General features: G+C 39.2%; 1 protein-coding gene across 1 annotated transcript in view; it reads left to right on the forward strand.

Annotated features, from left to right (window-relative positions):
- COL6A5 (collagen type VI alpha 5 chain) overlaps positions 1-26,290 on the forward strand; it is a 149,299-nt gene that overhangs the window by 35,047 nt on the left and 87,962 nt on the right. The window contains exons 2-5 of the mRNA XM_059162583.1: positions 10,557-10,652; positions 11,891-12,484; positions 16,171-16,803; positions 24,742-25,302. Of these exons, the coding sequence (XP_059018566.1) occupies positions 10,586-10,652; positions 11,891-12,484; positions 16,171-16,803; positions 24,742-25,302 (1,855 nt within the window). The 5' untranslated portion in view covers positions 10,557-10,585. The remainder of the gene's footprint in view (positions 1-10,556; positions 10,653-11,890; positions 12,485-16,170; positions 16,804-24,741; positions 25,303-26,290) is intronic.

A 26,290-nucleotide genomic window follows, 5' to 3' on the forward strand; every position in this document is an offset into this window, starting at 1 on the left:
TAGAGTAGCCAGTTTATAAGAATATTTCAAAATTGTTAGAACTATATTCTTTCTCCTAATAAATTTTTTTTATTGTGACATAAAACACGTTTATTAATAGATTCAAATGTGGTTTTTCGCGGGGGAGAGTCTCGGATAAAAATTAAAAAGCTGAAAGTAGATAAACTTATGTTTAGTATTCAGTGTTTGTCTTATTTGGAAATGATTTAGATATTCAATGAATATCCATTATTTAGTTTAACTTAGTACAAACTTTGATCTTATTTATATTCACTTAATTACTTGGCTTTAACATTATGCTTGGATTAGATCTCAAAATAATTACCATCATCTTAAATTCTTTTCTTGTTGACAAATTTTGAAGAAATGCCTGCTTTTATTAAGTCAACAAATTGAAATTAGCTTTTATTTATCAAAGATTATCCCAGATCATATGAACTTAGAAAAACTTTAGGTTAGTTTCTGTGTTTCTGAGGGTACACTTGATTTATATAAATGCTTAATTTTCTTTGAGCCAATTAAATAGAGCTCTTTGGCAATACCATCTGGAGATAGAAAAATATCCCATATCCACAATATACACACATAGACATATGTAACATGCAGATAGACACAGAGATCTTATAACTTTTGTTTTAAAACTTTTAGCCTTGTCTCAGGTACAAAAGTGAAAAAAAAATAGTTGAATTCAAATTGTGTTTCTGACAGATGGACCAAGTTGTGTAAGGTTACCTGTTCAGACGGCCAAAGTTTTTTACTATAGATTTTTTTCCCCATTCATCTGTTTTTTTTTTTTTTTTAGTTTTTTATTTATTTTCAGCATAACACTATTCATTATTTTTGCACCACACCCAGTGCTCCATGCAATCCGTGCCCTCTATAATACCCACCACCTGGTTCCCCAATCTCCCACCCCCCTCCCCGCCCCTTTAACACCCTCAGATTGGGACTCTGAAAAACTATAGATTTTTTTATTTGTATGCTGCAGGGATCCTTTGAGAACTATATTTGAAGTCATTTTGTCTTTTGGAAGCTTCTGCATACCAATCAAAGAATGAATTCCATTGTCTCTGAGAGGTTTGGGATCCTTTCTTTTAAGGGTGCCACTTAAGGTGAACCTATCTAAAACAAAGATTCAGCAGAATGGCCATTGTGATTCTACAAATTAAAAACTTCACCCATTTTGCCAGAAAGGCACAAGATAATGGTCCAAGGGCCAGGTAGAATCTATCTTGCCTTTGGATATCCTGAAACACCCTAACTATGAGGGGCTTTGTTTTCCAATAGCTGTTCTAAAACATGTGGAATCATGTGGAATCACATCTTTTCCCTGAAATTTGGACAGGATAGGTGACTTACACACAAGCAAACAAAAGCAGAAACCGGAAAGCAAAGCAGAAAAACAGAAGAAAAGTGTACGCAATACAGTTGGAGAACTTAGAATGCAGAGAGCAGATCTCAGATCCAAGAAAGACTTCCCTCAAGCCCCAGGGTCAGGGAGAAAGCTGTGAGCTCAGTGGGCCCTGTGGGTACCAGCCCTTGGTTGCTCACCAGCACTGGAGGTGCTGGAGGTCTTCCATGCATCCCACTTCTAACATCATAAAATGTCAAACGTTCAGAAGAGCCAACATAAAACCAATGAATCACTAAAGTGGTAATTAGCAAAGTTCTATGCCACAAAGAGACAATTTGCAAAAAGACAATCTGCAAAACAGTAACACTCAAGCCAGAACAAAGAATGAGTCTCAGGGATGTATTGTTTAAAGGCAGCTTATATAGCAAGAAAGCATGACTGTTTATTCTTCACAGTGATTGATTACAATATTACAATTTTTGGTGGTTGCCTCCTATCAATTTTAAGAAGTAGTTCAAGTTTGCTTATGATTTCTAGAGGCAAAAGCAAGAAATGATCTGGGTCAAGTTAGTCTCCTAAAGTAAGCTAAATTAAGCTTTGCCTGATTACTGATTTTTTTTTTTTGCTCAGGAACCTTCAAGGCTAGGCTCTATCTGTCCTTGATTTTAACAAAGCCCAGATGGTGGCCCCACCTAAACACAGAGTCCAGCCAGTGGCACCATCCAGTCACAGAGCACAGACTAAGATTCCACCAGACCAAGAGCAATTGCAGAGCCTGTCCCACAGCATTGCTCAGTCGCAGAGTCCAAATGTGGACCCCTGCCTGCCAGGGAGCACAGTCTGTGAGCTTGCTGGACCAGAAATGATTACAGAGCCCTCCTAGGGGCTCTACAAAAATGGAAACACAACATTCTCAAACTTCTGGGATGTAGCAAAAGCATTTCTAAGGGGGAGAGTTTACCACTATCAATGCATACAGTAAGAGAAAGAGAAAGATCTCAATTAAATAACCTAAGTTTATATCTCAGGAACTAGAAAAAGAAGAAAACCCTAACCCAGAGTTAGCAGAAGGAAGAAAATAATAAAGATTAGAACAGAAATAAATGGAATAGAGAATAGGGAAACAGTAGAAAAGATTGACAAAAATAGTAGTGGATTCTTTGAAGAGAGAAACAAAATTGACAAAACATTAGGTAGAGTTACCAAGAAGAAAAGAGAGAGGACTCCAATAATGCAATTATAAGTGAAATTATAAATGAAAGAAGATATATTACAACTAATACCACAGAAACATAGAGGACCACAAGAGACTACTATGAATAACTGTGCCAACAATTAGATAACCTAGAAGAGATGGATAAATTCCTAGAAACAAAACCTACCAAGACTTAATTGGGGAGGGACGCTTGGGTGGCTCAGTCATTAAGCGTCTGCCTTCTGCTCAGGTCATGATCCCAGGATCCTGGGATCTAGCACCCCATCAGTTTCCCTGCTCAGTGGAGAATCTGCTTCTCCCTCTCTTTCCCACTCCCCCTGCTTGTGTTCCTTCTCTCACTGTCTCTCTCTCCGTCAAATAGATGAATAAAATCTTAAAAAAAAAAAAAAGACTTTATCAGGAAGAAATAGAAAATACAGAGAATGGACCTATGGGTAAGGATACAGAATCAATAATCAAAAACCTTTTAACACAGAAAAGTAGAGGACCAGATGGTTTCACTGGTGAATTGTACAAGACACTTAGAGAAGAATTCTCAGACTTTCCTGAGAATTTGAAGAGTAAGGAACACTCCCTAACTCATTTTACAAGGCTGGTATTAACTTAAGACGTTAACCTGATATATATACACTATAAGAAAACTACGGGCCACTATATCTGATGAATATGTATATGCAAAATTCTTTCTTTTTTAAAAGTTTATTTAAATTTAAGTTACTTAACATACAGTGTAATTAGTTTCTGATGGACAATTTAGTGATTCCACACTTAAATATACAATACCCAGTGCTCTTCACAACAGATGCAAAATTCTTAACAAAACACTAGCAAACTGAATTCAACAACACATTAAAAGGATCATATGCCATGATCAAGTGGGATTCATCCCTGGGATGCTAGGATAATTGAACATGTACAAATCAATAAATGTGATACCTCACATTAGTAGAATGAGAGATGAAAGTCTTATGATTATTTTGATAGGTACAGAAAAGGCACTTGACAAAATTCTACATCCTTTACAGATTAAAACAAACCTCTGAACAAATTGAGTAGAATGAATGTACCTCAACATAATCAAGGCTATATGTGACAAGTATGACATATACTCAATGGTGAAAGGTTGAAGGTTTTTCCTCTAAGATCAGGATAAAGGCAAGGGGGCCCACTATTAACTATACTCTTCAACATTGTTGGAGTAGGTAATCAAGAGGACATGACTGCTAGTTGACTCTCAAGTTAGACCCAGGCAATCGGAAGCCTCTCACCTCTACCCTATCCTTGGTATATATGCTATGTCTACCATTCCCCATATTAGGAATTGTCCAAGGACATCACCTCAAGAGAATAAGTTGTGGTTGAGGCCATCTAGCAATATATGTGACTGAACCCAGTAAAGCCCTCTACATAAACTTTTGAGATTTTTATGAGTGACTGTGGAGATTTATTTATCTTGCCGCCACCCAAGAAAAGCCTCATGAGTCATTTCCCTTGTTTATTAAACCTGCCATCCATCAGTCAGGAGTGGTCTGCCTCTTTCTTTACTTTGTCCTTGCCCTCTGGGTATAGGGGCCGGTTTGTGAAGCAACAGATATAGTATTAGAAGTCCTACTGCAGAGCAATCAGACAAGAAAAGAAACATAGTCATCCAAATTAGAAAAGAAGTTAAATTGACTTTGTTTGCATATGACACGATCTTATATATGGAAAACCCTAAAGATTACCAAAAAACTCTTAGAACTAATGAAAAAACTCAACGAAATATAAAATAAACATACAAAAATCAGTTGCATTTGTATATACTAACAATAAAATCTCAGGAAAAGAAAAGAAAAAAATCCCATTTAAATAGCATCAAAAACTATAAAATACTTAGACATTGATGAGAGAAACTGAGGAAGACATAAATAAATGAAAAGACATCTGTGTTTATGGATTGGGAGTATTAATATTATTAAAATATCAATACTACCCAAAGCCACCTACAGATTTAATGCAATCTCTACCAAGAATCCAGTGGCATTTTTCACAGAAATATTAAAAAACAACACTAAACTTCATATGGAACAACAAAAGACCCCAAATAATCAAAGCAATCCTGAGAAAGTAGAACAAAGCTGAGGTATTATATTTCCTGATTTCAAACCATACAAGAAAGATATAGTAATCAAAACAGGCTGGTACTAACATAAAAACAGATACATAGATCAGTGGAACAAAATAGAGACCTTGGGAATAAACTCATTCATATATGGTCAATTAATTTACAAAAAAGGAACCAAGAATATTCGATGGTAAAAAAGATAGTCTTCCCAACAAATGGTATTGGGAAAATAGAACAGCGATGTACAAATGCATGAAACTGGACCCCTATCTTACCCACTGACAAAAATTAACTCCAAATGGATTAAAGACCTAAAAATATAAGGCCCCAAATCATAAAACTTCTAGAAAAGAGCAAAGGGGAAAACCTCCTTAACACGGCTTTTGGAACAATTTTTTGGTATTACACCAAAAGCTCAGGCAGTGAAAGCAAAAACAAGCAGGAGTACATCAAACTACAAAGCTTAATGGCAACCTATGAAATGGGAGAAATTATTTGCAAACCTATCTGATACAGAATTAATATCTCAAATATGCAAGGTACTGAAACATGGTAACATCCCCCAACAAAACAAACTTGCAAATAATCCAGTTTAAAAATGGACAAAGAATCTGAATAGACTTTCTTCCGAAGGAGGTATACAAATGGCCAACAGGTCCATGAATAGGTGCTCAACATCACTGATCATCAGGGAAATGCAAATCAAAACTACACCCCACATTTATTAGAATGGCTATTACACAAAAGATAAACGATAACGAATGTTGGTGAGAATGTGGAGAAAAAAGCACTGTAATACACCATTGGTGGGGGGTGCCTGGTTGGCTCAGTGGGTTAAAGCCTCTGCCTTCGGCTCAGGTCATGATCCCAGGGTCCTGGAATCAAGCCCCGCATCGGGCTCTCTGCTCAGCGGGGAGCCTGCTTCCCTTCCTCTCTCTCTGCCTGCCTCTCTGCCTACTTGAGATCTCTGTCTGTCAAATTAATAAATAAAATTTAAAAAAAAAATACACTGTTGGTGGGAATGTAAATTGATGCAGCCACCATGGAAGACAGTATGGAGTTTCCTCAAAAAATTAAAAATAGAACTACCATATGATTCAGCAATTCCACTCTAGGTGCATATCCAAAGGAAATAAAATCACTATTTTGAAGAGGAATCTGCATTGTTGTTTATTGCACCATTGTTTACAGTATCCAAGACATGGAAATGACCTGTCATTGACAGATAAACGGATAAAGAAATGTGATACACACACATGCGCACATACACACACAGCCATAAAAAAAGGAAATCCTGATATTTACAACATGGGTGAATCTTGAGGGCATTATGATCAATGAAATAAATCAGATGGAGAATGCAAATGTTGAACAATCTCACTTATGTGTCAAATCTAAGCTAACCAAATTCATAGAAGCAGAGTAGAGTACTAGTTTTCAGGGGGGTGGGGGAAGGAATGTGTGAAGGTAGTCTAAGGATACATACTTCCAGTTATAAGATGAATAAATTTGGGGGATGATTACATCTATGGTTACAGTAACTATAGTACAGTATGGTTACTATAGTTAACAATACTGTATTGTATACTTTAGAGTTGCCAAGAATATAGATCTTAAAAGTTCTCAGCACACACACACACACATATATACATACACAATGGTAATTATGTGAGGTGATGTATTTGTTAACTAACCTTATTTTGGTGATCATTTCATAATATACACATATATCAAATAACCAGCAGTACACCTTAATGTAATTTTTCAAATATATCTCAAGTTGGAAAAAAAGACAATGATTTGAAAATTATGAAACATGCTTGTTGTGGGGATGGGTATTGGAGTATTATTTGATATAGCCCAATGGTTAGTAGTTTGGCAATACTCATAAAATCTTAAACATACCTTTGACCTAGTGATTCCACCTCTACACAATTAAGCTATAAATATATGTACATATTCATGAAATAGTGTATATGCAAAGTTACAATATTTATTTATAGTGTTTATTAAGTGCCTACTATGTGCCAGGAGCTGGTGATATAATGATGAACAAGACAGATAGAAATCCCCATTCTCTTAGAGCTTGATTTCCAGCTCTAGGGAGAGAAAGATAATAAAAATAAATAAATAAGGGTGAGCCTGGTGGTGGGTATTAAGGAGGGTACATATTGCATGGAGCACTGGGTGTGGTGCATAAACAATGAATTTTGGAACACACACAAAAAGTATAATTAAATTAAATTAAAAACAAATAAATAAACAAGACATGCCTGCCTACCTCGCTTGCTGCTGATCCACCATTTTGGTGCCAAGACCTGCAGAGTAGGGACCTGAGCTGAAGAGGGAACTAGAGTGGAGCCAAGCCAAGGGTTGCAGGCTGGAGTGAAGCTGCCCATGGATGGCCACCCTTGATATCTTCTTTGAGGTTCTAGCACCCACAGGTGAATAGGGCAACTAAGTTCAGCCTGAGCTGGGTAGAGTCCAGTCTCACTTTCCAAATATACATAACAGCTCTGAATATTTATTGACTCCTAAATCAGCATGGCTTTTTAGAGAGGGCTTTCTTCTATCCCTGACTTCTAACAATTTCTTCTTCTTGAAAAACATTACAGAAATATGAAGCAAGGAGTTAAAACAAATTATTTCCTCTATAGACAATCTATATTAATTGATTGAGAGACTTAACATCATTAAAATAGCAATACTTGGGACACTGGGGGGCGCAGTCATTTAAGCATCCAACTTCATTTTGGCTCAGGTTATGATCTCAGGGTTGTGAGATTGAGCCCCGCATCAGGTTCTGCTCTCAGCAGGGAGTCTGATGGATATTCTCTCTCTCCCTCTCCCTCTGCCCTGCAACCCCCTGCTCATGGTCTCTTGTGCTCTCTTTCTTTATAAAATTAATAAATCTTTTAAAAAATAAATAGTAATACTTCACAAATTTATCTATACATTGAAGGCAATCTCAATAAAAAGCCCATTTGTGCATAAATTGATAAGGTGATCCCAAAAGTCATTTAGAAATCTATGGGGCCCAGAACAGCCAAAACAACCTTGAAAAAGAACAAAGTTACAGGACTCACATTTCTTGACTTCAAAACTTCCTACAAAGGTAGAATAGTCAAGGCTGTGTGGTACTGGCATAAGAATATACATATAGATATAAATGAAATAGAATTGGGAGTCCAAAAATAAATTCATATACTTATGGTAAATTTGTTTTTGATATGCATACCAAGACAACTCAGTGGTAAAAGAAAAGTCCTTTCAACAAACGGTGCTAGGACAACTGAATATCTACATAAAGAAGAGTAGAATTCAATTCCTACCTCATACCACTTACAAAAATAATTCAAAATGGACTAAAGACTGAAATGTAAAAGCTAAAACTATAAAATTCTTGAAAGAAAACATCAGAGTAAATCTTCATGAGGTAATGGTGGTTTAGCTATGACATCAAAAGCCCTAGTACCAAAAGAAAAAATAAATAGATAAATTGGAGTTAATTAAATTTAAAGTTAGTTGTATCTTAAAGACAGTCTTAAGAGAGATTAGAACCCACAGAGTAGGAGGAGCATACTTGAAAATTATATATTTGATAATCATCTAACATCCAGTATATATAATGAGCTCTTATTACACACTAAAAAAAGATAAATAACTCAGTTAAAAATGGGTCAAGTGTTTCAATAGGTATTTCTCTAAGGAAGGTATACAAATGACCAATAACTAAATGAAGATGTTCAATGTCATTCATTATTAGGAGAATGCAAATCAAACATAGTAAGATACCCATTTATACCCACTAGAATAAAAGAAGACAGAAAATAATAATTTTTGGTGATAAAGTAAAGAAGTTGGAACTTTTATTCATTGCTGGTAGGAATGCAAAATGGTGCAACCACTTAGGAAAACAATTTGGCAGTTTTTCAAAATGTTAAACATAAAATTACCATATGACCAAAAATTCCACTCCTAGGAATCTGCTCAAAGTATTTCCTTAAGAAATGAAAACATGTATCCACACAAAAATTTATACACAAATGTTCATAGCAGCAATATTCATAATAGTAGAAACAACTCAAGTGTCCATCAACAGAATAGACTTTTTTAAAGATTTTTATTTATTTATTTGATACAGAGAGAGATCACAAGTAGGCAGAGAGGCAGACAGAGAGAGGGGAAGCAAGCTTCCCGCTGAGCAGACAGCCCAATGTGGGGCTTGATCCCAGGACCCTGAGATCATGACTTGAGCTGAAGGCAGAGGCTTAACCCACTGAGCCACCCAGGCACCCCCAGAATAGATTTTTTTAAAATGTATATCCATACAACAGAACTTTAGCCATAAAAAAGAATGAAGCACTAGTATATATCACAACATAGAAAAGTCTTGAAAACATGATGTTAATGAATTCCAAACACAAAAGTCCATATGTTATATGATTCCATTTATAGTAATGTCCAGAATAGGTAAATCAATAGAGTAGAAAATAGATCAGTGTTCACCAGGGTCAGTGGGAAGAGGAGGTTGGGGATTAACAACTAACTGGTACGGGGTTTCTTTTGGAGGGGTCATGAAAGTGTTCTGGAATTAATGATAATGGATACAAATTCTGTGACATACTAAAATATGTTGAACACTTTAAAGGGGGTAAATCTTAGAGTATGCAAATTTTATCTCAATACTAAAATTAATGAATAAGTAAAATACGTGGTATGTTACAATATGACGAATATAGATTTAAAAGACATTGTTGCCATGATTCAGCCACTAACTACTAGGAAGCCTTGTTAGTGGCTATCCTTAGCAAAATAAAGGTTTAGTCTAAATGATCTATTGGGTCCCTTCCAAATCTAGATTCCAATGATTCTCTCACCCTTCCTTAATAATCAACAATTTCAAAAGAAGTGCTGGAAAATTCAATTCTAGAAAAAAACCAAGCCCTTATACTTTTGGTATCTCACTTAAGGCAGCTTTATTTTTGCATATTGGTCATTTGATCTCTTTTCCTCTTTATAAAAAACAACTCTGAATGGGTGGAATTTCTAAAGACTGTAATGTTCCCTGAAGATTTCTGAGTGATTGTGAGCTGCATGGAGAGAAATGCTGAGCTTAAGTAATTTGTAAAACTGAGTATCTCTGTAAATGTGAGAACAGACTTCACAAGCATTTCATGAAGAAAGAGACATGGGTAGCTTTGGCTTTTTTGGGCCAAGGTGTGAACATACACAACAGTCATTATTGACATAAAAATAGAAGGTTGAGGGAGGGCCAGGTGGCTCAATCAGTGAAGCCTGACTCTAGTTTCAACCCAGGTCATGATCTCATGGGTGGGGATGGAGCCCCACATTGGGCTTCATGCTCAGCAGGGAGTCTGCTCAAAGATTCTTTCCCTCTGCACCCCCCTCACTCTTACTCTCTCTAAAATAAATAGATAAATCTAAAAAAAAGAGTGTGATTTGTGAGGACACAGACTTCGTATGAGGCATTTTTACGGTGGTGAAGAGCTTGGGTTCTGCAGTCACCTTTGTCTGGGTTGGGATCCTGGATCTACCACTTCCCAAGCCACTCTGCGATGTTTCCTCAGATGTCACATAGCCACAGTATTTGTCCCTCACTGTAGGACAGTTGTAAAGATTAAATTAGACGATACTCATAAAGCACTGAGAAAAGTATCTAAGCCATGGCGAGGACTCAGCAAATGTCAGCATTCTCTGTTTGCAGTAAATACTCCAAATGCTTAATGAGTTTTTTAAACACACCTGGCATTACTTGACAGACACTTGTGTTGTGAATTGCATTATAACCCAGATTCTCCAGTCATTATGTCTTGTTATACAATGAGATTTTTTCATATTGTAAATAACTTTTTTTACAGAATATAAGCAAGAAGCCTTCATTAACAAAATGAAGATCCTGCTAATCACATTCATCTTAATCCTTTGGACTGAAACATTGGCAGATCATAGTCCAGGTACTGGTATATTTTATGTTTATTATCATTTAAGAACATAAACATTTTTATGGCTTAACCGACTCTCATTTTAATACACAGAAACAAAGGATTTATTTATTTACCAAAAAATCAAAGCAGACAGCACTAAATTATAGTTGGAGGCACACTGTCAAGCAAACAATCTCTCAAAGATGACAGAGAGCCAAAGGCAAAAGCATGAATTATGCTACACTTGGCTAGAAGAACTTTAATTATTCATTGATTTGCTTAGGTCCCAATGTTCTGTGTCTCTGTGAATACAGTCGATCCATTTGTTTTGGAGGTCAGTCTGCATCCTAGGATTCCCTGACAAACTTCTGAGTTACTTGGAAAGAGGGAGCAATCATTAGGCATACTAGTACATCCCTGATTTCCAGCGTGGAGGTGGCTGACTACAACAGTAGATCCTGGTGGTGTCTCCCTTGGGCCCAGACTCTCTTTATCAGGCTGGTACCCCTCTTACCACCCTTGCCCTGGGCCCAGCTGCTATGAATATAGCCCGTAACAGCTCACAGACAAGGCCCGCTTTCTCAGGAGAACCGCTCTCAGCTCTCGGAGAGTCAGCTAATGCAGGAGATTGTGCCCATAGCCTTCCTCCCCTTCCGTGCAGTTCCTGGGGATGGTCTGCAGCCAGTGACTAATAGAGAAAGAGTATAACAGACCAGCCCTCTTGCCTCAGAGAGCGACATGCTCTGGAATCCTTTCAGATCAGGCAAATACGGTGCTTTGCTCCTCTCCTACTTCCCTTATCCTGCTTCCGCTCAGTGAAGCCCCCGTCCCCCAAGTCCCCATCTCAGATCTGCTTCTAAACTCTCCAACCCAAGACACCTGATTAGCGGATATGGTTTCTAAACCATTAGCTGATATGGTTTCTAAAAGTTACTCTTAATCCACAGACTACTTGGGGGCTTTCTTGTTTATTCTTTAGTATATTATTGAAGTTTGGGGTTCCCTAGCCAAAACAAGAAAAAAAAATGTCTCTAGGATAGAGTGGAGAAAGAAAAACATTGTTCCTTCACCTTACAAAAGTCTTCCTATTTAATATTTTCACAAAAACCAGTCTTGTTTTTTCTGTGTGACCTCCAGAAGACACTTCCCTTGGGATTCTGAGTTAGTCTTAACCTAGGACACAGTCTCAAATGAATATTGTAGTGTCAAATGTAAAGGCTGAACAAGCAATCACCTTGTTTAGGTTTGTTGTCATTTTATTCTGATAGAACCCGGCCCTGAGTATGCAGACGTGGTGTTTCTGGTGGACAGCTCAGATCACCTGGGAACTAAGTCCTTCTCCTTCGTGAAAACGTTCATGAACAAGATGATCAGCAGTCTGCCCATAGAGGCCCACAAGTACCGCGTGGCCCTGGCCCAGTACAGCGACCAGTTCCACAATGAGTTCCAGCTGAGCACCTTCAGGAGCAGGAACCCCATGCTGAACCACCTCAAGAAGAACTTCGGCTTCGTGGGCGGCTCCCTGCGCATCGGCCACGCGCTCCGGGAGGCGCACAGGACCTACTTCTCTGCGCAGGCCGGCGGGAGGGACAAGAAGCAGTTTCCCCCGATTCTGGTGGTCCTGGCTTCCGGAGAGTCTGAGGATGACGTGGAAGAGGCCTCCAAAGCCCTGCGGGAAGACGGGGTGAGAATTGTGTCCGTGGGGCTGCAGGGTGCTTCCGAGGAGCAGCTGAAGGCCATGGCCACGGCTCAGTTTCATTTCAAACTCCGGTCGGTCAGGGACCTTGGAGCGTTTTCCCAAAACATGACGCAGATCATCAAGGAAGCCACCCAGTACAGGGGTGGAGCAGCCGATATTCAAGGTAAGGAAGGCCTGGGTCCCAGGCAGGGGGCTCTGTGCATTCTGCCCTCATCTCCTGCAGCTCCCGTTCTGGTTCCCGTGACTGGCCACACTGAAGTCCTGGAAATTTCTACAGATACCTGTCAACCACCTGCCATGTCTGCTTGTGCTTTTTCTCTAATGGGCATTCCCTTGCTCTCCTTTTTCTTCTTATATCTTGGGTGACTCCTGACATTTAAATCTCAGCCCTATAGTCCTATCCAGTTGGAAGGCTTTCCTTTCACATTTCTTTTTTGTGTGTCACAGTTTCCTGTGCATGCTTGAGGTCAGAAGCACCTCCCAGAGGGAAGGATGGCTCATTTCTGTTTCTGTCCCCTCCACCAATGAACTAGTGGCATGTTGAGGGCAGAAGTGGGCACGTAGGTCTATCTTCAGGTCTCCACAGTGCCTGAGAATGAACTAGCATTCTCTTTCTTAGTGAGCAAATAAATGGAAGTCCTACAGATAAAATGCGTGAAGAATGCTTTATTTGTGTTTTAAGTGAGTGCTCCATGAAGACCTTAAAACGGAAGACTCTTGAGTACAAATGGTTTACTTGGCAGGTGATTGGAGACAGCATTAGGAAGGAATGGGTAAACTGAGATAGAAAGCCACCCATGCGTTGCTGACGGGCAGGCTTCAGAACAGGCCAGGGTATAGCCCCAGGAGAGCACTCAGTAAAGGTCCCAGACTCATGAAAGTCTTCCACCATTCTCTCCAGAGTAAGGTAGAAAGAGTTCCTGGCAAAATGGATTTTGCTGCCTGCCTCTGCACTCAGTTGGTGATGATGGGCCATTCTGAGCAGGTACTATCTAGTTCTAAGACTCAAGGAAGCCACCTGGTGTGGTACAAAGTGCTCTGAACACAAGGTCAGAAGACCCAGACACTGCCACTAGCTGGTTGTGTGAACTTGGGGAATTGATGTCATCTCTCTGAGCCTTGCATCAGCATCCCCATTTGTAAGTCATGGGAACTAAGATGACCTTGAAACTTTCTTTCTGCCTCATCATTACTGATTCCATGACTATAGCTATAGCCTAATTGTGTAGTAGGAACAGTTCAGGCCTTAATAACAAATAGATTCCCTGAATAATAGCAAGTTTATTTCCCTTGTAACATTCTAGCACCGGTGGTCAAAGTGACCAGCTGTCTCTCCTCTAGTCAGATAATTGGGTTGGTGGTGGCTCTTCTGTCTTCAACTTGTGACTTCCAAGGTGCCCTGGGGATTGTTATACAGCTGGTGGAGGGGAAAAAAGATGAAATATCACTCACAGGAGGGTTTATAGGATAAGCTTGGAAGAGACACACATTATTTTTGCTCACATTTCATTATCGAGATCTTAATCCCATGGCCACCCCTAACTGCAAGTAGGGGTGCAGGGTGAGGTGGGGAAGTCAGGTCTAGCTCTATGCCAAGAAAAAGAAATGGGTTTTAGTGCATATTTACGAGGTTCTGCAACAGTTAGTGTCACCCCTGAGACACCAGGGAATCCCTTTCCTTCCACTCTTCTGATCTCTCACTCCCGCCACCTTGGAAGAATAGCAAGTTTTTATGACTTATGTTCTTCTTTCAGAGAGGAAACCCTTCTGTAACCATCCACTCTGGGGACCTGGGAGATCTTCCAGATGGCTGCTTAGTCTGTGCTCTTCAGCACTGTAGGATCTTACCACCTTCTTAGAAGGTTCTGTGTGTTGATTGTGCTTCTCTCCTAATTAACTTCACATCAATATGGTACAACAAGGTTTTGCTTGATGGGACACTATCCTCGCCTTTAGAGGTTAAGAGTAAGAACTTCAGACACTGTAAGGTCTAAATTCAGACTCTGGATTGGCTGTTAATGGCCTTAAATAAATTACTTAACCTCTGAGCTTTCATTTCCTTACCTATAATGTGAGGATAATAGTGTCTACCTTGATATGTGTGAGATGGCTTGTGTGGCATTTGGCACACAGTTTACTATTATTCATAGTAATAGCTATTTGCAAATAAATACTAACCCAATTAGGTCACTCGGGGAGTTTGTTTTCGCTAACTGTGTGGAGTACAGAATGCATTGGTAGATTTATGAGAATTATCTTTAATTTGAGTTCTCACTAGGCACCAGGTACTGGAGGGATAGCGATAAATAAGACATATCTTCTGGTTTCTAGAATTCACAATCCTAGTGGGTAGCTCTTGGCAAGATTGAGCTTATCTCTTGGCTATGAGTTCCACAGATACAGTTCTTCCACCTGTGCCTGGAATAGGCTTTTTCTGTGCATATGGTATTCTGTTCCCTGGATTCCATATTTTTACAACCAACTGCATACCTGGCATCTTCAATAATATCCCAGACTTAATGTGACTGAAAAGGAACTCTTGAATCCCCCTTACAACTTGTTCTTTCTACTGTCTTCCCTGTCTTGGAAAAAAAGATACCACCAATATCCACTCAGTTGTTCATGCCAAAAAGCTAGTTCTCACCACTTCTTTTTTGTCTTTAACACTAGCATCCAATTTATCATCAAGTCCCTCTCTGTTCTATCTTTAATTCATGTATCAAAAGTACACTGTTGTTTCCTCCTAACTGCTTGTCCTAACTTCCTTGTCCAAGAAACACGGTCCCTTTCTTGGACTAGGGCAATTGTTTATTAATGGCTATCCCTGATTTTTTTTTTTTTTTATCTCTCCTCAACAACTGGGTTGATATTTTAAAGATTTAAATAAGATCATGTGACTCCCATATGATTTGGACGCTGCTTCTTTCTGGCCTCATCCGTCACTGTTCCCCTCACTCACTGTCACCAGCCACTCTGGTCTTTTTTCTTGTTCCCACCTCCTTCTGTTCCTTCTGCGAGAACTCCTCTTCTGGCAGGAATAGGAGTATGTAGCTGAATCCTTCTCTTTGTATCTCAGCCCCAGTGCAAGCCTCTTAAAGAGCACCCCCTGACTTTTTTTTTTTTATCTCAAGTAAGTTAGTCCTTCTTAGTCCTTCTCCCATATCCCCAGAAGAGTAACTTAGTTGACTTACTTGTTTCAGTTCCTTGTGAGCACTGAAATAATATAATCTAGTTATCTGTCTTCCCCCTAGAATCTGAACTTCCTGAGGTCAGAGATATTTCTGTTAATCTATCCCTGCCTAGCAGGGAGAGGGATGGTAGAGGTGGTGGTCGTGCTGATGGCGGTGGTTGGTGGTAGTGGTGGTGGTTGGTAATTGTTGTTGTTGGTAGTAGAGGTAGAGGTAGAGATGGTGATAGTGGAGGTATAGGTGGTGGTTGGTTGTTGATGGTTGGGGTTATAGTACAAGTGGATATAGGGGCATTGGTAGGTGGCGATGGTGGTAGATTTGAGAGTGGTAGCAGTTAGTGGTGGTTGGTGGTGGGGTGGTCATACTGGTAGTGATGGTGGTCATGAATATCATGATGGTGCTGGTGGTGGGGAGTGATAGAAAAGTTGGTAAGAAGCATTTTTCAGAGAGAAGGAACATTATTGCAAAGACTCTGAAGTCAGTGACCTTGTAAGTTTTGTTCAGAATTTTTATCTGTTGTTTATTAAAAAAAGACAATGCTAACTACATCTGTCATGACCACCTCTGTTCTCACTAATGCCTTTTGACAATCAGTAAAGTGCCTTTCTCACTCTGGACCAGTAGTTTACACTAATCTTTGTACTTTTTTCTCTCTCCATAGTCTCCTTCCCAGTGGCCTGTCAGAAAGATTCATTAGCTGACCTTGTGTTCCTAGTAGATGAATCAGTTGGCACCAGGCAAAATTTAAGGAACCTACAGAATTTCCTAAGGAACATTACCGCCGCCATGGATGTGAGTTACAACTGCACGCGCCTTGGTCTTATGAGTTACAGTGATAGAGCCAAGATTATTTCCTTTCTAAATTCAAGCACAACCCAATATGAGTTTCAGGAGCAAATCCAAAAGCTTTCTATCCAGGCTGGGAAATCCAATGCTGGGGCTGCCATTGAGAAGATGAGGCTAGAAGCCTTCTCAGAGTCAAGTGGCAGCAGAAGGGCACAGGGAGTGCCTCAGATCGCAGTCTTTGTCACTCACAGACCATCGACTGATGAGGTACGCGACATGGCGATACAACTTCGGCTGCAGGATGTGACTGTGTTTGGCATGAATATTCAAGGAGCTAATGACGTCCAGTTAGAAGAAATAGTGTCTTACCCTCCAAGGCAAATGGTTTCCAAGCTTGAGTCCTATGCAGACTTGGAAGCTTACAGTAAAAACTTCCGGAAAAAACTCCAGAATGAAATTTGGTCCCAAATTTCTACTCGTGCTGAGGGAATGGACCTTGACAGAACTGGTATGTTTTTTAAAAAAAATACTTTTCTTATTATAAAAATAATATGAATTGTGGCCTAGAGTACGGGCAAGAGTGAGGACTGACTGTAATTGCCTGAGAGAACTTCAGTAGTTAGGGAAATATTCTAAGACTAGATTTGGTTCTGGTTGCAGAACTTCATAAATTTACTAAAATCATCAAATGATTACGAAGGGTAAATTTTTTAGTGTGTAAATTGTACCTCAAAAAATGTAAAAAAGTAGTATGTGTTCATTATAAAAAAGTTTAACAATATGATGAACATGAAGAAAAGAAAATCATTTGTAATTCTTTCTTTCAGATAAAAGCATTTTTAACATTTATCATGTCATTTGGTTTCTTCTCTCTCCCTATTATGTACATACACTGGCACACACACACACACACACACACACACACACATTTTTAATTTATTTTTACTTATTTATTTACTTAGGATGGGGAGGGGCAGAGGGAGAGGGCAAAAGAGAATCTTTAGCAGGCTCCACGTCCGATGTGGAACCTGATGCAGGGCTCAATCTCACAACCTTGAGATCATGATCTGAGCTGAAATCTAAAGTTGGAAGCTTAACTGACTGAACCATCCAGGTGCCACATACACATTTTTTAAAGATTGTATAGCATTGTACATGCAAGTGCTGCCCAAGAGAACTTTCTGTGATTATGGAAATGTTCCCCATCTGTGCTCTCCAGTAAGGCAGTCACTAACTAGCCACATGTGGTTATTGAGCACTTGAAATGTGGCTAGTGTAACAGAAGATCTGGATTTTATTTAATTTTTCTGAACTTTAATTTTAATTCAGTTTATTTATTTATTTATTTATTTGAGAGAGAGACAGTGAGAGCGAGAGCATGAGTGAGGAGAAGGTCAGAGGGAGAAGCAGACTCCCCATGGAGCTGGGAGCCTGATGCGGGACTCAATCCCGGGACTCTGGGATCATGACCTGAGCCAAAGGCAGTCGTCCAACCAACTGAGCCACCCAGGCGTCCCTCAGTTTAGTTTTGATAGCCACATGTAGCTGGTGGGTATTGTATCATACAATATGGGAATATACAGTTGGGTAATTTAAATCAATTATGACTATTTTTGTGTGACCAACAGAAATAAAAATAGCATTTAACTGTGAGGATGAAACTATTTTTTTTATGTTTCACAAATAAGTCCTAAGGTAGGTAGACAGAGCTGGTATGGTATACCACAGTGTCAGGAACCCTGTCTCTTTCTACATTATTTTTTGGCCATTTGTGGCTTTTATTCCCAGGATCATAGTCCAAGATAATTTCTCCAAGCATCACATTCATACCCAGCAAGCAAGAAAGATAAAAAAGGAGGAAGTAGGAAAGTTTCCACTTCCTTTTCTTCAAAGATATTCCTAAAAATGACACATATAATTTCTGTTTACATCCCAGTGGCCAGAACTTAGTCACATGTCACACCTAGTTATAAAAATGGGAGCTGGAAAATGTAGTCTTTATTTAGGGCAGCCAATCACCTTGGTAAAAACTGGGGGTTTGATTAGTATAGAAGGAGACAACAATATTGGGGATAACCAATGTTATCTTCCTTCCTTACTTTTCTGTCAACCTTGTATCACAAACTTTCATCCATTTTCTTAAATATTATTTTGCAACATTTTTTTTAGGTTGGCAATAAAATTCCATGGTATGAATGGAATATAATTTGCTAAACATACCCTAACTGTTGGATATATATGTCATCATACATATTTTTTCCTTCTGGAAGTCTTGGATAATATCATCTTAATCCTTGTATCTTCACACACAACCATGAGTATTTTTGCACTTTTTGACCTTTTCTATTATGTCTTCCATCATTCTAATGAAGATATCCTAGTTAAGATACACTGTGAATCTTCTATAGTTTTACTTAGCTCTTTTTTTTAAAATTTTTAGGTGAATAACTTTACATAGAAGGCTTAAAATATGCGGCAGCAATTTGACAAAAATCAAATGTGAGTGATGGAAGAATCAACATATAGATAAACAAACTTCATATCCTAATAAGGAACTATGGAATCCAAAACATTTTTGTGATACTATAAAAGTTATTTATTCACTATACACAGAACATGTCCCCTATAAAATGTACATGTAAATCACTAAAAAGTATAATCTGGTGAACATTTTCTCAATTACAGAACATACTAAATCAGCTGGGATAACAGCTCTCTGTCTGCCTCAAAATAATCTAATTATAGCACCCAGAGTCTCCTTTATATCTATTGCAAAGTTAAGTACTTATTTTGGGGATTATTTCCTAATATGTGTTTGAGGAGGCAGAGTTAACAATTTAATATGACTTTAGTATATTACAGTCACAATAAATCAGTTTATTAAAGATTAAAACATTTTTTCATTATTTGTATTAATGGGATGCAAACAGAAATACTGGATACTTTTAAATGGCAGATAACCATAAAAAATATCTTTGATAGTATTCTGGGTTTTATAATTACATTAAGATACTAATGGTGTCACTTATGGTTTGTCTCCCTCCCAATCCCATCTTGTTTCATTTATTCTTCTACCCACTTAAGCCTCCATGTTGCATCACCACTTCCTCATATCAGGGAGATCATAAAAAATAAAAAATAAAAAAAAAAAAAAAAAAAAGATACTAATGGTGTAAAAGAGTTACGAATACGCCTCAAACGATGAGGCCACACTGTAATGATTCACTAGATTGTGCTCAGTAGACATTTATTCAGTAAGTGAATTTTCTTCCCAATTACCCAGTACAATTTTTGCCCACAGTAAGGGCTCAGTAAATAAACGTTTGCTGAATATATTGACTTAGGACCAAGGTGAGAAGAGATGGACCCTCTTAGCTAGATGTCAAGTATTATAATCGGAATTTATCTGGGAGAGTGTAAGGAAGTTGTAAACTGCACATGGCATACAAGTAAATAAACTCAGATGCCAACAAAGCAAATCAGTAAGCAGAAAAACACTGGCACTGGAATAAACAACAGCAGGATTTGCCAATAGCAAAAATGAAACTGATAGAGATAACCAAGAAAAAGTTTATATTGGACCATACCTTTTCTCACCCAATTCAGTTTGAGAAAGACCAACAGAGGCACTGTAAGAGACTCTGGCTGTCTTCCTTGATATTCAGACATCCTAGTTTCCAGTAATTTATTACGGACCTGTTACCCATGAATCAATATAAACCTATTCAGATTTAGGGATTAGTTTTCCACAAGTACAAAGTTGAATTTCCTTTTATTTGTCCTAAAATGCTTTACTTTCAAACTCGAAGGGACTTCAATTATTCCATGTAGTTTCGATAACATTCTTTTATCTTTTCAGACCAGAGTCAAAATATTCGTACAGTTTTCATACTGCAGCACCTTCCACCCATCCTTTGGTCGCTTGAACTGCCTTTCTTTGGTTCTTTTTCCTCTTTCTGCTTACTTAGCTCTTTTCAAAGGTGCATGCTAAAAGAAACTTGATGTGACTTTGTGTTTACCTAATACTGAGATATCTGCTGTCTTCACACATTTCCTTTGCAGATAATATGCTTCTGAACAATTGGAACTGGAATTTGGCAGAACTTAGATAGAAAAGGCTTGTGATTTTCCAATGATTTTAAAGGCCAATTTTAAACTCAGACCAGTCAATTGAAAGTTTAAGAATTTATTCTGGGCCAACCCTGGATTTCCTGTGGCATGAATACATTACACACAGGAGCAAGAAACAAGACCTGTGTTCCCTCCTGAGTGACTTGTGGGGGAATTTTCCTAGTGGCAGCCACTCCGGTCTAGTACCAACTACGAGGGTATAGGAGGAATGTGTAGTGTGGTCTCTCTTGGAGAGTGACAATGACATGACAAAAAATGATTATTTTCAATATAGAAATTCTAAATGGGAAGGCATAGGACCTAGACTAGAGGCAAGGGCCATGTGAGGGGGATAGCTGTTCTTCATGAGGCCTTAGTCTGTAGGTGGCTTCTTACTAATTGAGTAGTTCTCAAAATTTGGTACCTGACTCAGGTTGGGTTCCTCAGAAGTAGATGCCAGAAAAAGCTCTGTGTGAAACTGATATATTGGATATATTGGATATACCCAGGGAAAACTGGAGATTGGTAGGAAAGTGAAGATTGGGGCCAGGAAGGAGAGGATGATAAACCAAGTCCCATGGAGGTTCCATTCTACAGGGCCATTCTAGAGACAGTGTAGTTTAAACATTAGAATTGTCTTAGTCAGGGGGCAGTGTAGCTAGAGAATTTGTATTCTAGCACTTCCAGGCACTTCTTCAAGCCCCATGCTAAGAGGGTTCCAGGACACTGAGTGTAATCTACCCACAGACAGACACTGTGCAAGCCCTCAGAGTAAACATATTAGGAACTGGTGGGCAGAGAAATGGTAGAGTTTGAGGGGATACAGGCTAAGTACCAACAGGGTCAGCTATAAACTTATCAGAGGTTCCTGATGAATTTATTACTAATTCATCAGTCCAAGCCCTCCCAGAAACCTAGTGCATCAGTCTCAAATTAGGGCCTGGGCACTTGGATTTTAGTGAGCTCTCCTATAAACTCTTGTTAGCAATGTTTGAGAGCCTTGATCTTAGTGAATTTAACATGGTCTAGAGTGTGATGGCCAGGTTTGTAGATTCAGAATGGTCAAACACAGAGAACCAGTCTATACTGACTTATCATTGTCTCTACCACATCTGTCACAGGGTAGGTATCTAGTTAAGTCAGGTTTCATTAAATCAAGAAGAGATTCACTATAATCAAACCAAGAGACTGATGTATAGAAGAGTGACAGTTATATTTAAATGTCCAGTGCCCAGAGACCTGGACATTCATGTCCTCTGAGAAGTATATTCTCTCCCTATAGGCATGCATACGAAGAAGCTAAATTGAAATCAAGAGATTGCTGGAGGTTGCAGGATCATAGCCATGGAGTTAGTTTTATGATTGAAATGTCTGGTATCATTCAGCTGGGTAGCTGGTTCTAGTTAAAAGTCAAAATATAGATCTCCCTCTCTCTCTCTCTCTATCTCTGTCTCTGTATAACTCTACAGGTGAGGGGCCAGGGACACATTCTTCTACAACACTTTCCAATCGAACATTTTGTGACAATGGCAATATTCTATATTTATACTATTGGATCTGATAGTCACTAGCCACATGGGGATGTTAACTTGAAATATAGCTAGTTCAACTTAAGAGCTGATTTTTAAATTTCATTTAATTTTAAGTAGTTTAAATTTTTAAATTGACTTTTTAATGGCAATGTGTGATTAATGGCTAGTGTATTAGATAGTACAGCTCCAGGTGGGCTACGTGGGCATTGCCTTGGTTACCCACTGTGACTCACATTTTTTTCGATTCTTCATTGCTGACCACCATTGTATTTATTCTGAAAAACCCCTGATTCTTCTTTATTAGGTATATAAATTAATACATTCTGTTTGCTGTTAAGTTTTGCTGGCCTGAGATCAATCCTCTCTTTTGCAGATAACTGCTTATCTTTGCCTTAATATTTTAGGGATTGATTCATAGTTTATTTTTAAATTTTTTTTTTTATTTTCAGCATAACAGTATTCATTATTTTTTCACCACACCCAGTGCTCCATGCAGTCTGTGCCCTCTATAATACTCACCACCTGGTACCCCAACCTCCCACCCCCCTCGCCACTTCAAACCCCTCAGATTGTTTTTCAGAGTCCATAGTCTCCCATGTTTCACTTCCCCTTCCAATTTCCCCCAACTCCCTTCTCCTCTCTAACTCCCCATGTCCTCCATGTTATTTGTTATGCTCCACAAATAAGTGAAACCATATGAAAATTGACTCTCTCTGCTTGACTTATTTCACTCAGCATAATCTGTTCCAGTCCCATCCATGTTGCTACAAAAGTTGGGTATTCATCCTTTCTGATGGAGGCATAATACTCCATAGTGTATATGGACCACATTTTCCTTATCCATTCGTCCATTGAAGGGCATCTTAGTTCTTTCCACAGTTTGGCGACCGTGGCCATTGCTGCTATAAACATTGGGGTACAGATGGCCCTTCTTTTCACTACATCTATATCTTTGGGGTAAATACCCAGGAGTGCAATGGCAGGATCATAGGGAAGTTCTATTTTTAATTTCTTGAGGAATCTCCACACTGTTCTCCAAAGAGGCTGCACCAACTTGCATTCCCACCAACAGTGTAAGAGGGTTGCCCTTTCTCCACATCCCCTCCAACACATGTTGTTTCCTGTCTTGTTAATTTTGGCCATTCTAACTGGGGTAAGGTGATATCTCAATATGGTTTTAATTTGAATCTCCCTGATGGCTAGTGATGATGAACATTTTTTCATGTGTCTGATAGCCATTTGTATGTCTTCATTGGAGAAGTGTCTGTTCCTATCTTCTGCCCATTTTTTGATGTGATTGTCTGTTTTGTGTGTGCTGAGTTTGATTTTTTTTTTTTTAAAGATTTCATTTATTTATTTCACAGAGAGAGACACAGCGAGAGAAGGAATGCAGCAAAGGGAGAGGGAGAAGCAGGCTTCCTTGCTTGGCAGGAAGCCTGCTTCTCCCTCTCCCTTTGCTGTAATTCAGGGCTTGATGCAGGGCTTGATCCCAGGACCCAGGGATCATGACCTGAGCCAAAGGCAGACCCTTAATGACTGAACTACTCAGGTGCCCCTGATTCATAGTTTAATTCCCAGCGTATTGCTTAGTCCCAACTTAGTCCCAGTATTTCTGATTTCTTAAGGACCAACTCCCCATAGCCTGAAATAGTGTCAATAGCTACAAGAGAGGCAGAGAGGCAAGCAGAGAGAGAGGAGGAAGCAGCCTCCCTGCTGAACAGAGAGCCCAATGCGGGGCTCGATCCCAGGACCCTGGGATTGTGACCTGAGCCGAAGGCAGAGGCTTAACCCACTGAAGCACCCAGGAGCCCCTGAAATCTCTTTTATTTAAAAATTTTTTGTTGAAATCTTGTGATACACCAGGTATACTAGGTAAAAACAGAGAAGGAGGCAGTTTTTGCCCTTGTGGGGCTGACCCTCTGTGGCAGGAAGCAGTATGTGTTCATGAACAAATGAAGAAGATAACTTCAAAAAGTAGGATGTCATAGAGAAAATAAGGTAAGAGCATAGGCAATGATTGATGTGTTTTAGCTAGAGGGGAAGAGAGGGTCTTTTTGAAGAACTGGCATTTGAATTGGCAAATGATGAGATAAGAAGGAATCAGCTATGTGGGTATTTAGGGGGAAGAATATTCCAGGAAGAGAGAAGGGCAAGGGCAAAAGCCCTGCGGCACTTTCGAAGTACAGAAAGCAGCTCCGAGTGGTTGGAACACAGTGAGTAAGATGAAGAATTGCTGAAAACAGGGTCCAAAAGAAAAGCAGGGAGAAATTTCAGGCCAATTTTTTATTTTTAAATTCTAAATGCAATGATAAACCACGTAAGTAGAAGAGTAATATGATCTGGTTCTAGTTTTAAATATATTGTTCTAGTTGCTCCAGGAAGAAGTTATTGGGGAAGTAAGGCAGTTGGTCATCTCCTTCATTCCATTTCTCAAGGAATGATAAGGCATAAACTGTTCAAAAAGTCACATGTCAATACTAGAAAAACAATTTTATCACAGCCTGGAGACTTGGGAATCTGGTCCTTCCTTTATATTAACTGGCCGTATGATCTGAAACAAAGCACTGGGGGCCACTCTGTTTCAATATCCCATCATGTTTTCGTGAATTTCAAAAGAGAAAATGGGCATGAACAGGTTTCATGAAGCAGACAGACTGTGCAAATGATGAAGAGTTCTCATTCTCTAGAACCTTCATGTTCTCCTGGTCCTCTACAAACCCTCTTACAGTGTTCTCCCCAGAGTCTCTGTAATTAACAAAGAATTCATTTCCTTCTTTTCTTTTCTTTTCTTTTCTTTTTTGCAGGCTGTATGGATACAAAAGAGGCTGATATCTATTTCCTCATTGATGGCTCAACCAGCATACAGAAGAAACACTTTGGACAAATCAAGGAATTTATGCTGGCTGTGACAGGAATGTTCAGCATTGGCCCAGACAAAGTCCAAGTCGGAGCGGTGCAGTATTCACATAAGATGAAAGTGGAGTTTTATATCAATGACAGTTCTAATAATGTGAACTTAAGAAATGCTATTTTGAACATCGAGCAACTCAAAGGCAGGACCCATACTGGGGAGGCCCTGGATTTCGTGCTGTCAATAATAAAAGAGGATAGGAAACATAGGACACGCCAGGTTCCCTGTTACCTCATTGTGCTGACAGACGGGAGGTCCACAGATGAAGTCCTAAAGCCTGCAGAGAGAGTAAGGGCTGAGCAAGTCACCATTCATGCAGTTGGCATCGGGGAAGCTAACAAAGCACAACTCCAACAAATTGCTGGGGGAGAAGAAAGGGTTAGCTTTGGGCAGAACTTTGATGCTTTAAGAAGCATAAAAAATGAAGTTGTTCATAGGATCTGCAAAGAAAAAGGTAAGCAAAGCAAAAACGGCTTTATTCTCCATACTTCATTAGGCACTTTAGGCAGACTGATAGCTGGGCTAAGACAAGAAGTGACGTGACCAGTTGTCTGGTTAACATTTTGCTAACTTCCTTTATCATCGGGGAGGGATTCAGCACCCTCCCTTTTTTTTTTTTTTTTTTTTTTAATATTCTATTTATTTGACACAGAGAGAGATCACAAGTAGGCAGAGAGGCAGGCAGAGAGAGAGAGGGAAGCAGGCTCCCTACAAAGCAGAGAGCCTGATGCTAGTCTCGATCCCAGGACCCTGAGATTGTGACCTGAGCTGAAGGCAGAGGTTTAACCCACTGAGCTACCCCCGAGGCACCAATTGCCAAGATTGGAAAATCCCTCAGTAGACAGATGCCCTAAGGCCATGTTGTAAGTAGGAAGGTTGCTAAGAATATTGTGGCCTTGACAAAGCCCACTGGTATGGTGTGTAAGAGATTCTATTCTGTGTGTGCATGTGTGAACATGTGTACGTGGGTGTGTGTGCGTGCGTGTGTGTATGTGCATGGGCTAATTAAAGCAGATGAGCACAGTGGAAAGAAAATGGGCTCTGGCTTTAGGATCCAACTCACTCTCCTACTTGACCTTCAGACTGCCTCATTGATTAAGCAAGGGTAACACCTACATCATAGAACCCTCACAGGTTTAGCATAACACGCCTTAGCCATCATTTCTCTATTATGCATGCATATCTAGTACACACATAACAATTGTTTATTTTTATTTGTAACAGAAGCACATATTTGCATTTTCATTCTGACTAAAAATCATGTAACAAACGTTAGGAAAAACAAATTTCAAATTCCTGTACCTGATTATGATTTCTCTTGTTAGTAATAGCCACTTACTAATTGAAGATGATATATGTTGATTGCTAGTATGAACACATGAAAATTCCATGTGCCGAGAGACATGTTAACTTCTTGGTTAAGATAAAGGATGGTGGAGTCA

Source organism: Mustela lutreola, chromosome 2 (assembly GCF_030435805.1).
Source record: "Mustela lutreola isolate mMusLut2 chromosome 2, mMusLut2.pri, whole genome shotgun sequence".
NCBI lineage: Eukaryota > Metazoa > Chordata > Mammalia > Carnivora > Mustelidae > Mustela > Mustela lutreola.